Source organism: Mobula birostris, chromosome 6 (genome assembly GCF_030028105.1).
Source record: "Mobula birostris isolate sMobBir1 chromosome 6, sMobBir1.hap1, whole genome shotgun sequence".
Lineage (NCBI taxonomy): Eukaryota > Metazoa > Chordata > Chondrichthyes > Myliobatiformes > Myliobatidae > Mobula > Mobula birostris.
Window position 1 is genome coordinate 33,221,654 of NC_092375.1, and position 13,287 is coordinate 33,234,940.

General features: G+C 42.1%; 1 protein-coding gene across 8 annotated transcripts in view; it reads right to left on the reverse strand.

Moving 5' to 3' along the window:
• Positions 1 to 13,287, reverse strand: part of LOC140198918 (type 2 lactosamine alpha-2,3-sialyltransferase-like) — a 102,626-nt gene that overhangs the window by 13,104 nt on the left and 76,235 nt on the right. For all 8 annotated transcript variants that reach the window (XM_072260166.1, XM_072260170.1, XM_072260167.1 and 5 more), the window contains 3 exons: positions 12,425 to 12,488; positions 5,505 to 5,600; positions 4,225 to 4,411 (listed from right to left, as the gene is read on the reverse strand). In XM_072260166.1, the coding sequence (XP_072116267.1) occupies positions 4,225 to 4,411; positions 5,505 to 5,600; positions 12,425 to 12,488 (347 nt within the window). The remainder of the gene's footprint in view (positions 1 to 4,224; positions 4,412 to 5,504; positions 5,601 to 12,424; positions 12,489 to 13,287) is intronic.

The following is a 13,287-nucleotide window of genomic DNA, read 5'->3' on the forward strand; positions in this document are numbered from 1 at the left end:
TTGTTCCTATTGCCAAAATGCATTATCATACATTTCCCAACACTGTATTCCATCTGCCACTTTTTTGCCCATTCTTCCAATTTGTCCAAATCCTGTTGCAAGCGCATTGCTTCCTTAGTACTACCTACAACTCCATCTATCTTCATAGCATCTGCAAACTTTGCCAGAAAGGCAGAGGGAGAGTGGGGGGGGTGGAGAGGGGGGAAAGTGCAGGGGAGTGGGGGGGAGTAGGGGGTACGGGGGGAAAGGGGGAAGAGGAGGGAGAGGGGAATGGGTTTTGCAGAAAGCAGGGAGAAGAGTTTAAAAAACACGGCATATTAGCGGCAGACCAATCGATTCACAACTCATTAGCAGGAGCAAGTAAAAATTAAGCAGGGTTGAAGCAGAGCGACCATTGTGTGAGTGAACCAGTGTAGGAGTGGGAACTTGAGGCTTTGACAGGAGGCACAGGTAAGTAGCAGGTAAAGCTTTTGTAGTGGTTGAATAAAAAGTAGCTAAATTAAAGTAGGGATGATGCAGGATCAGATGATGTGCTGTAGCTGCATGATGTGGGAGCTGGTGGACCCCGTGGTGGTTCCTGGTGACCACATCTGCAGCAAGTGTTGGCTGCTCGAGGAACTCAGGCTCAAAGTTGAGCTTCAAAACACTACGGCAGATTAGGGAACGGGAGAATCACCTGGATTCCTGGATTCTCTGTTTCAGGAGGTGGTCACACCCATTAGATTAGCTGCCTCAAATTCGGTCAGTGGTCAAGAACAAGAGGATGTGACCGAGACTGAGGCGGGTAATGGGATCCAAGAGACAGTGCTGGCAGAGCCTCAGCCCTTGAGCTTGTCAACAGGTCTGAGATTCTTGCTCCCTGTGTGGAAGACAGTGGGGGCTGTAGGAAGGATGAACAACTCAGCTGTAGTACCATAGGTCAGGGAGCCAATCAAGAGGGGAGAGAGAAGAGAAATGTAGTGGTAATTGGGGGATAATATAGTCGGGGGAATAGACAGAGTTCTCTGTTTCGAGGATACAGCGTCCCGAATGCTGTGTTGCCTGCCTGGTGCCTGGGTTCGGGACATCTTATCTGACCTGCAGAGGAATTTGCAGTGGGAGGGGAAAGATCCAGTTGTCGTGGTTCACGTGGGTACCAATGGCATCGGTAGAACGAGGAAAGAGTTTCTGCTGAGGGAATTAGAGCAGCAAGGAACTCAATTAAAAGGCAGAACTGAAAAGGTAGTAGTCTCTGGAATACTACTTAAGCCACATGCAAATTGGCATAGGGTCAAGACGGTCAGAGAGTTAAATGCACGGCTCAAGGATTGGTGTGGGAGAAGTGGGTTTGAATTCATGGGAAACTGGCACCACTATTGGGGGAAGAGGGAGCTGTACCAATGGGACGGGCTCCACCTAAACCATGATGGGACCTGGATCCTAGCGAATCACATAAATAAAGCTGCGGATAGGGCTTTAACCTGAATAGTCGGGGGGGGGGGGGTTCAACAGATTGTGGAAGCATGGATAAAGTAAAATAGAAAAGTGTGGATAAAGATAAAGTGAAAGCAAAAGTCAAAAAAGAGTAAAGTAAGAGTGGAGTAAAGAAAAGTCAAGTGTAAAAGAGAAAAAGATTACAACATTTTAAAAGCACGATAATTGTAAGGGCACTTTATCTGAATGCCCGTAGTATTCAAAACAAGGTCAGTGAACCTGTGGCACAAATCAGTGCAAAGGGGTATGAGTTAGTGGCCATTACAGAAACGTGGTTGCAGAGTGCAGAGGTTTGGAATTAAATGTCCAAGGATATGAGGTAATATGGAAGGATAGCCAGAAAGGTAAGGGAGGTGAGGTAGCGCTCTTAATTAAAGATGAGATCAGCTACGACTCGGTGATGCCCACAACTTCATACTGACCAATCTTTAATCACGCCGCGAGTTCATCCACCTTATTCTGAATGCTACGCACATTTAAATACAGCACCCACGGTCCTGCATTCTTCGCCCTTTTGAATTTTTCCTCTGTGGTACGACTTAACTCTTTGCTCTGTCTGCAGTTGTACCCAGTCATTAGCTTGTCCTTCCTTACATTCATGTTATATCCATCATCTATTTGTACTGCTGGCTCATCCTCAGCTCTATCAGACTGGTTCCCATCCTCTTGCCGTATTAGTTTCAACCACTCCTAATAGCTCTAACAAACCTACCTGCAAGGATATTGGTCCCCCTTAGATTCAAATGCAACCTGTCCCTTTTGTACAGGTCACATCTACCCCAGAAGAGGTCCCAATGATCCAGAAATCTGAAATCCTGCCTCCGCTGCAATTCTTCAGCCACGCATTTATCTGCCACCTCATTCTATTCCTATCCTCACTGTCGCGTGGCACAGGCAGCAATCCCAAGATTACCACCCTTGAGGTCCTGCTTTGTGGCTTCCTTCCTAACTCTCTGTATTGTTTTCAGGACCTCCTCCCTTTTTCTATCATGTCGTTGGTACCAATATGTACCATGACTTCTGACTGCTCACCCTCCCTTTTCAGGATATTGTGGACGTGTTCATAAATACTGTGGGCTCTGGCACCTGGGAGGCAAACTACTATCCATGTTTCTTTTTCACATCCACAGAATCGTCTATCTGTCCCCCTCACTATAGAGTCCCTATTACTGCTGCCATCCTCTTCAGTTTCCTGCCCTTATGAGTCACAGGGCCAGAGCTCAGTGCCAAAGGCATGGCCACTGTTGCTTCCTCCAGGTAGCCCCACCCTCCCCAAACAATACTCAAAATAGGTAGATAGATAGATAGATAGATAGACAGACGGACATATTGTTAAGGGGGACAGTCACAGGGGTGCTCTGACATTCTCCCTTCCCTCTCCCATCAGCCACCCGTTTATCTGTCTCCTGTAGCCATGTGGTAACTACTACCCTGTAGTTCATGCCCATCACCGCTTCACTTTCCCTAACAAGCTGAAGGTCATCAAGCTGCAGCTCCAGTTCCCTAACACGGTCTCTGAGGAGCTGCATCTTGATGCACCTGGTGCAGATGTGGCCATCGGGGAGGCTGTGAGTCACCCAGAAATCCCACATCTGACACCCAGAACAGAAGGGAACATAAAGCTGTGGTGGAGGCTCACACAGAAATTTAATGAATGATATTATCACAATCAGGGTATAGGTGTGGGAGGTGTGGAGAGATGAAGGTGGGAGGCAAGAATGAGAGAGAGACGATTTAGAGAGAAAGCAGAATGTGATTCGCACCACCAATGGGAGCATATGGACGAAGAAGGGAAGAACTGTATCCTTCGGGTATTAGAGAACATGGGTGTAATCTGAATTTCCCCAAATCCTGGAGAGATGCGCAAAGACAAGAAAACTGCACAAGCACTGCCAGCATCCAGGAAGTGAGTGAGAAAGAAAAGAGGAGAATAAGACTACCCAGCTAATAACCATAGGTAGTGAAATACTTGCATCCATCATTAAGGATGTAATACCCAAACATTTAGACAATCAAAAGAGTCAATGGTTTTATATTACAGAAATCATATTTGATAAACTTAGTAGTTCTTTGAGGATATAACAAATGAAGTGGATTAAAAAGGAAACAGCAAGTACACTGTATTGGGATTTCCAAAAGGCACTTGACAAGACACCAATGTCACTGCAAAAGATAAGAGAACATAGGGTTATGGTGGTTAATCAAGAATAAATGCAGAAGTTGGCATAAATAAGTAGCAAATAGTAACTAGTAAGATGCTGGAATCTCAGATATGCAGTATTTACATTACAAGCTGGCCGGCCAGTGGTGTAATATAAAAACAAAAAGTGACCTAAATGAAACACTGCAAGATTTTGAAGTGGACTGACAGGGTAGACAAAGAAAAGATTTTTTCCCTACTATGTGTGTCTAGAACAATGCAACATTCTTTTAATGAGTGACGCATTACTTTTTAGACAAAAATGAGAAGGAATTTCATGTCTCTGAGAACAATGAATTTTTTGAGTTCTCTATTCTGGAGAACTGTGGAGGTAGACTCATTGACGAGGAGGAAAAAGAAATCAGTTCACATGACAATGCGGCCAGATTTTTTTTGAGGCATCATACTACACAGGAATTCTGTTTTCTACACATTGTGGCATCTAGGTTCCTGTACCAAGTTCAAGTGAATAAATAAGAGATCAGCGATGGCTATCATTTGCATCCAAGATGAATATTGTTATGTTAAAAGGACAATTTCAATAAACTCACCACTTTCTTCTTTAAGAGCACTTCTTTCAACCATCTCAAATCTATAGACTTAAACGGAATGAAGACCATTGTTGTGTTGACATCATGCTGGCTAGGGTCATTAAAGAAGGATTCCGGGTAACAGAACCTAAATGTTGTTTTATTCCCAACATCATTTTCATATCCAATCACCGGGCCATTGTTTAATCTTAGAGGGAAGGGAGCAATGAACCAAGTTAATGACTGTAGTAATTTTTCAAAATTCTCAACCCTCCCCCGCCTCCCATTCTGAAATCCTCTTGCTCCTACCAATTCACGTTTTCATGACCTACAAAGAAAATCAAGTTTTCATTGATAAGAATCTCAATCACACAGCTGATGTATAACTTTTTAAATAAAAATGGTCAGGGTGAACAAGAAGAACATATCTTCAGAAATGTGCCTTTTTTCCTAAAGATTAGTTCTAATCTCATTTGTTACAAAATATAAATATCATACTCTCTTGTCTATTAAAGCGCTAATTTTCACATCACTATTTTGTACAGTTACATGACAAGCATCAATGATCAATTCTCCAGATTCCAAAAACATCAACAAATCCAGAAATCTCTATGTTTTCATTTAAAAATTCATCCATCAGAATTGCTCAACACACACTTCAAGCCATTTAACTATCCATTGTTGGTCATTAAGCTTCCCAAAATTCTCTTTATACCCATGCCTTTGGTCTCCCTTTTAAGGTGTTACCTCTCTCTTAGAGCACTCAGATATTCTTAGATACAACCGCAAGAAGCAGTCACTTTGCAAATGCCCATTAAGGTGTTCTGTTCATTAAATAGTTCAATAGCACCATTTAATATTAGAGAATGTATACCATATACAGCCTTAAATTCTTGCTCTCTGCAGACATCCTAGAAACAGAAGAAAAATGTTGCATATTTCATGACAGAGGATTCATATGGAAACCTCAAGGACTCTGTTTTTAAAAAGTTAACAAAAACACAATGCAATCACAGCATAAAATAGCAGATTATGATTCTCACAATTACAGAGTAAGTACATGCATTTATAATAAAAGGGCAACAATTGAAATCTTTAAAGTGAACACCACTCCCAATGAGAAAAGGAATGTTTGCATTAACAAAATTGGAATAAATACCTTGGAAAAAAATGCTACTTATGGAGCATTACTACATCTAGCTTCATGATTTACAGTGTTTTATAATGAGAAATATTTTCAAAAAGCATGAGAATAAAATCAAGTAATTTGCTTCAGCTAACAATCTTGAGCCATAAAGTACCTGATGACAACATCGTAGGAGTTGATTTTTTCCCCCAAGTTCCGATTTCGAAGTACTCCTCCATTGCCAATAACAATACAACTTAGAAAAGAGGAGCTATTAAAGGGAGGAAACAAGCATCAAAAATACATTTCTGATTTATTGTCCGGAGAGAGCTTGAATCATAAACAAATACAAACTTGTTGGCAAAACTAGGAGCTACAAAAAGTTTAGAGCAATATCTCTGGCTAATGTTAAATCGTGTTGGTTTGACTAAGTTCGGCAATGTAAGATAATTTTTAAAAAGCATCTAATCATCTTTGTCCACAACAACCTAGTTGGTCGTCACCAAGCCTTTTCCCACTACTTTAACCAATCTAGATACTTCTGCTCATTTTACACTGCTCTGTTTGGACATCCCAAGCCTCTTCCCCTGATAATTCATCATGCCATGAAGAGCCCCCACACCCCTATGCACTCTGAAAATTAATATGGGTCTTCCAACTCCCACAACCTAAAGAATTCCAAACTCCACCACACATTCCATTCCTGTATGTTGTCAAACAGGAACAGGTTTTATTAAACTATTAAGCAATAAGAATTTTGAAAAAAATCTTTTAAATTAAGACCACTGGTTCTTCCTTTTATACAAGGATATCACTAGAAGTTCTTCTTCAAAAAGTAGTCAAATGCTTTTTTCACACAAATTTGAGTGACAGCCACAACCTAATTGTAGCTCAACAGGAGAAAATCCACAGACACTGGAAATCCAAGACAACACACTCAAAATGCTTGAGGAACTTGGCAGGTCCGGCAACATCAGTGGAAATGAATAAACAGTTGATGTTTCTGGCTGCGACCCTTCATTAGGACTGATTGTAACTAAATATAACTAACAGCCAAAATTCATCTCTTCAAAAGGGCATTTTATTCATTTTTCTCAGATCTCTGAGACTGTAGCCAGCAGAAGAGACAACAATGAACCAGTCAAGGCAGTGTATTCGGATTTCATTAAAAAACACAAGAGATTCCGCAGACCTGAACTGCCAAGTTTCTCCAGCACTTGTATGTTGCTCATTAAACAAATATTAAGAGTGCAAGGGTTTGGAAGGAACAGTACAAACTGAGGATTTGTTGATAAACATAAAAGGGATAGGAATAAGCAAATCATTTTTGGGATAAGAGATTGCAATTAGAGAAGTTGATCAGGAATCCAGGCTGGAGCTTCACTGGATGAGGGGATCAAATGTAACATAACCAAGCTTGTTAGTAATACAACAGAAGATGGCAGTGTTGGTTGCGAAGAAGCTGCAAGCAGCTTCAAGGGGATAAAAAGAGGATTAATGGATATCCTTGCAGATGCTGGAAATCCAGAGCAACACACACAAAATGTTGATGGAACTCAGTAGGTCAGGCAGCACCTATGGAAATGAATAAACAGTTGATGTTTCGGACTAAGATTCTTCATCAGGACTAGAAAGGAAGGGGACAGAAGCCAGAATAAGAATGGCGGGGGGGGCAAGGACAAGCTAGAAGGTAATAGGTGAAGACAAGTGGGGAAGCAAGAAGCTGGCAGTTGAGAAGTTCCCAGTAAGAACAACTGGCTGTGGTAAATGGATATGGCAGGTGAAAAGTAAAATATGGAAAGCATTCAACATGACATGGTTCATCTTTTCTTATAGAAAAATATAAAGTCAACTTTTCTTTTTAAAATGATGACAAGATTCCCCACTTAGAGTACTGTGCTCAGTTCTAGTTGCCTCACTACAGGAAGGATGTGGAAACCATAGAAAGGATGCACAGGAGATTTACAAGGATGTTGCCTGGATTGGGGAGCATGCCTTATGAGAATAGGTTGAGTGAACTCGGCCTTTTCTCCTTGGAGCGACAGAGGATAAGAGGTGACCTGATAGAGGTGTATAAGATAATGAGAGGCATTGATCGTGTGGATAGTCAGAGGCATTTTCCCATGGCTGAAATGGCACACGAGAGGGCACAGTTTTAAGGTGCTTGGAAGTAGGTCCAGAGGAGATGTCAGGGGTAAGTTTTTTTTTTTAAATACAGAGAGTGGTGAGTGCGTGGAATGGGGTGCTGGCGATGGTGGTGGAGGTGGATACAATAGGGTCTTTTAAGAGACTCCTGGATAGGTACATGGAGCTTAGAAAAATATAGGGTTATGGGTAACTTTAGGTAATTTCTAAGGGAAGGACATGTTTAGCACAGCTTTGTGGGCCAAAGGGCCTGTATTGTGCTGTAGGTTTTCAATAGAAAGGTGCTGTTGAGTGGAACCTGTGTGTCCTTGTACACAAATCACTGAAAATTAATGTGCCATTACAACAGGATATCAGAAAGGCAAATGGCACATTGGCTTTTATTGTTACAGGGTTCAAATACAAATAGAGACATATCTTATGAAGACCTGATCTGGAATGTTACATTCAGGGACTAAAGAGGGAGTGGTAGGTAGAGTGCAAGAAAGATTCACAAGATTGAGACCTGGATGGCAAGTTGCTTTATGAGAAAGGGAATTTCCTGAACCCTCCACAGTTTAAAAGAAAGTTTTGGTCACTTACCTACAGGAAAGATGTTCGAATCAGAATCAGGTTTATTATCACTGGCATGTGATGTAAAATTTATTAACATCAGCAGCAGTTCAATGCAATACATAATATTGAAGAAATAAATAAATAGATGTATTACAGTCTACGTGTACCGAATAGTATATGCCAAGAGTACAGAGAAAAATGATATGGTTGCTGCCAGTACTTATAGGGAAAGGTGGAACAGGTGAGGAGTTTATTCCCTGATGCACAGGAGAATGAGATGGGATTTAATAAAGGGATAGAAAATTATGAAGGGTACAGGTAAGGCAAAAGCCAAGTAGGCCTCTTCCCTTGACATTGAGACTAAAACTAGAGGTCATAGGTTAAGGGTAAGGCATGAAGTATTCAAGGCAAACCTTAGGGGAAACTTCTTTACTCAGAGGGTGGTGCGAGTGTAGAAGGGCTGCCAGCTGAAGTGAGGAATACAGCTTGATTGCAACATTTAAGAGAAGATTGGATAACACATAGATGGGAGGGGTATGGAGGGTTATAGTCCAGCTGCAGGTTAATGGATCTAGTCATAATAACAATTCAGCATGGACTAGATCGGCTGGAGTGCTTGTTAGTGCTCTATAACTTGAGGAAATCCCTAGAAATGTATAAAACTCTTTAAAAGACCTGGTAGATACAGAACTCACAACAGTCTTGGCTGGTGTATTTAGGTTCTTCATTCATAAAGTAATGCCTCAGTCACTCATGATTAAGATGGAGAAATTATTCAATAGAGTGTCGAAACCCTTTTTTTATCGGGCGTCTCTAGAAACACGGTTGGTTAGCCCCTCGCTAACAAGCCAATGGAGAAAACCACCTTTTTTGAACAGTTAGTAGGAAAAAGAAAAGAAAAATAAATAAAAAGGGCCAATTACAGTTAACCCAGTTCAAATGTGCACAAGTTGGAGCTCATCTTGAAGTTGTCTGTAACTCACACACTGGACCCACGGTCTGCATGAAAGCACGCACCACCTTCCGAATGTCACTCAGAATCCATCTTGAACAAATGGGCTCCCCCACGGGAGTATTGGTCCTTCCTCCTTAAAGCCATTCATCTGCACAAAGCACCTTGTGTAACAGGACGGCATACTCAGCCATCTTCCCTCCTGTCTTCTCCCAGCTCCTGCCAAAAGGGCCTCAACCCACACCATCACCAAGAAACTCTTTACCCAGCATTTTCTAGAACCTTCTCCCAATTCCACCATCCTGACTGGCTGATGCAACTTTCCCAAGTTGAACAACGTAGCCCCTCATCTTTAGATCAAACCCAAACATGCTAAAAGCAGAACAGCTAAAATTAAATACCTATAGCATAGCAGTAAAAATCTTAACCAGGGCATTACAGTGCAGTGAATAAACATAGGGTAGGACAGTACAAGACAGGAAAATGGCTTTCAGCCCACAACGACTGTGCCAAACACAACACCAAATTTAAATAAATTTCTCTTGCCTGTACCTGTTCCACATTCCTTCATTCCCTGCATATTCAGGTGCTTGGCTAACAGCTTCTTACCATTATTGTGTCTGCTTTCATCACTCACACCCCAGCACACCCCATCAGCAATCCATTCCAGGCACCTATCCCTGTGTAAAAACAACTTACCCACACATACCGTGTCCTTTAAGCTTTCCCCCTCCCACTTTAAGAGCATGTCTTCTAGTATTTGACATTTCTATCATGGGATTATTTGGAGTTTTTCCATCCAACACGACTGTGGAGATTTGATTCACAACAGAGATCAATGATTTTAAGGCACTGAAGGAATCAGAGTTAACCAGCAACATGGCAAAGATGCACAAGTTGATCTCATTGCCCAGCCATCTCTTCCCTATTTCCTGCATTCAGCCCATATCTCTGCAAACCCTACCCCAGCAGATATCTATCCATGTGTTCTGAAATGATACTGCGGTGCATGTTTCAATCATTTCTACTGGCAGCACATTCAGTATGTTCAGCACCCTTTATAAGACCATAAGACATAGGAACAGAATTATACCATTTGGCCCTTCTTGTCTGCTCTGCCATTCAATCATGGATGATGTATTATCCTGCTCAAGCCCATTCTCTTGCCTTTGCTCCATAACCTTGGAAGCCCTTACTAATCATGAACCTATCAATCTCTGCTTTAAATATACCAAATGACTGGGCCTCTACAACTATCTATGTTAACTATGGGCCTTTTAAATCCTCAGGTCCCTTTTAAATCTTTCCCATCTCACTCTAAATCTATGACCCCGACTTGGGGAAAAGATTTACCATTCACCTTATCTATGTCTCCTATAATTTTAAACACTTCTACAAGGCCACCCATCATTCTGCTACATTCCAAGGAATAAAGACCCTGCTGGGCACTCCCTCCCTGCAACTTGGGTGTTCTAGCACTGGCAACATCCTTGTAAATATTTTTCTGCGCAAATTCCAGTTTATCCTATAACAAGGTGACCAAAAATGTACAAATCAAAAACTATGGATTTAATACAGTAAAATGTTAGGCCAATCTCATAGATCAACGATGGTGTGTAGACTGGTTTTAGCTCATAATTTCTATGCTTTGTAGAGCACCTCTGCTCCATCCACCAAAAGCAGGATTTCCCAGTGGCCAACCATTTTAATTCCTATCCCCATTCTCATTCTGATGGTCCATGGCCTCCCTTTCTGCTACGATGAGGCCACTCACAAGATGGAGGAGCAAACACTTCATATTCCATCAAGGTAGCCTTCAATCCGATGGCATGAACATCAATTTCTCCTTCCAGTATTTTTTCTCTTCCCCTTCCTTCTTCTTTTCCCTACTCTAGTCTCTTACCTTTTTCCTCACCTACCTATCACTTCCCCCTGGTGCCTTCTTCCCTTTCTCCCATGGTCCACTCTCCTCTCCTATTAGATTCCTTCTTCTCCGTCCCTTTACCTTTCCCACCCACCTGGCTTCATCTACTACCTTCTAGCTACTCCTCCTTGAGCTCCTCTCGCTTTTTTATTCTAACACCTTCCCCCTTCCATTCCAGTCCTGATGAAGACTCTCAGCCTGAAATGTTGACTCCTTCCCCACTCTCAATCTCTCTGTCACCATCTCTGGACACAAGCTGTGTACCAACATTCTTTATAAACCTACCGATTCCCACTGTTATTTTGACTATAGCTCTTTCCACCCTGTCTCTGGCAAAAATGCTATTTGCTTTTCTCAGTTCCTTTGTCTCTGCTGCATCAATTCCCAGGATGAGGCTTTCCTTTCCAGGATATCAAAGATTCCTCATGTTCCTCGTGTCCTTACCTACCACCCATGGGCCTCTCCAACCAACACACAATCGAACATTTTTAAGCTCCCACCCCCTCCCCACTTTCCACTGGGATTGTCCCTCTGTGATTCCCTTGTCCATTCCTCCCTCCCTATTAATCTGCCTCCAGGCACATCCCCGCAAGCAGCCAAAGTGCCATACCTGCCCATTCACTTCTTCCCTCACATCTATATGGGGCCCCAATCAGTCCTTCTAGGTTGGGCAACACTTCACCTGCAACTCTGCTGGGATTAACTATTGTATCCAATGCTTCTGATACGGCCTCATCTACACTGGATACACTTCATTGAGCAGCTTCGCTCCATCTACCAAAAGTGGGACTTCCTGGTGAAGCAACATTTTAATTCCCATTCCCACATGTCAGTCCATGGTCTCCTCTTGTGGCATGATGAGGCATGCTTATGGTGGAGGAACAACACCATCTTATGTTACGTCAGGGAAGCCTCCAAACTGATGGCATGAATATTAATATCTCATTCCAATATAAAAAAATTCTCCCTCTCACTCTTCTTCTATTCTCCACCGTGACCTCTTACCTCGTCTTACCTGCCTATTACCTCCACCTGGCCCCTCCTTCTTCCCTTTCTCCTATGGTCCACTCTCCTCTCCTATTAGATTCTTTCCTCTCCAGCCCTTTACCTTTCCCACCCAATCAACTTCCCCTTCTAGCTATCCTCCTTCCCCTCCTCCCACTTTTATTCTGGCATTTTCCCCTTTCCTGTCAGGTCCTGAAGAATGTTCTCAGCCTGAAAGGTTGACTGTTTTTTCTCTCTCATAGATGCTGCCTGGCCTGCTGAGTTTCTCCACATTTATGTCAGTTGCTTTGGATTTCCAGAGTCTCTTTTGTTTCTCTCTTTTTTAATGACCTTGTTGGTGCTCCTTCCTACTCTGTTACTTTGTCTACCTCTGTCCTCGTCCCACTCCATGAAAGGCTTTGACCTCTACCACTCTCCACGTCAAAAAGGGGTCATGGGTCCACATTATATATGCATTGAAGCTGCAATTTCTGTTAAATACAGGGTCCAAAATTAAATTGGAAAGTTCACCCACTTCTTCAGTTGATCCGGAAGATCACAATGCTGCAAGCTTCCAAGAGCTTCTTGGAAATACCTTTCTGGAAAATAAATAGAAAATCTATATGTTGAAAAACTGGATGAAGCACCATCAAGCAATGCCAGCAATGAAATGAAATTCGGTTCAACATCAAAGTGTAACAAACATAAAAGGAGATAGAAACACATCAGTTTAATACAGCAAAATGCTATGCTGATAGGTTTCTAGATCTGTCTTCAAGAAAGAGAATGTGCTGAAACTTTTGAGAAGTATTAGGATGGATAAATCCCTGGGGCCAGATGGGATATACCCCAGATTACTTCAGGAAGTGAGGGGAGAGATAGCTGCACCTTTGGCAATGACCTTTGCATCTTTACTGCCCGCAGGAGTGTCAGATGATTGGAAGGTGGCAAATGTTATTCCTCTGTTCATGAAAGGTGACTCCTTGACCCAATGATTTGTCCTCCATAAGCATCTGTAGCAATGACAGGCCTTTTAAATATTCAGGGCCTTTTTAACTCTTTACCCTCTCACCCCAAACCTCTGCCCCTAATTCTAAACTCTTCTTTTTAAATACAGAGGTAGTGGTACAGGCATATACATCAGGGACATTTTAAGAGCCTCTTATATAGGCACAGGGATGATAGAAAAATGGGGGGACTATGTGGGAGAAAAGGGTTAGATTGATCTTGGAGGAGGTTAAAGTGAATGCACAACATCATGAGCTGAACAGCCTGTACTGCAATGTGTTGTTCAATTCACATTAAGGAATATTGAGTATCAAATAAAAATTTAACACACCAGATGGTAATTCTCTGCTGTGACCTATATAGTATGATATTTTTGTATCGTATAACTTC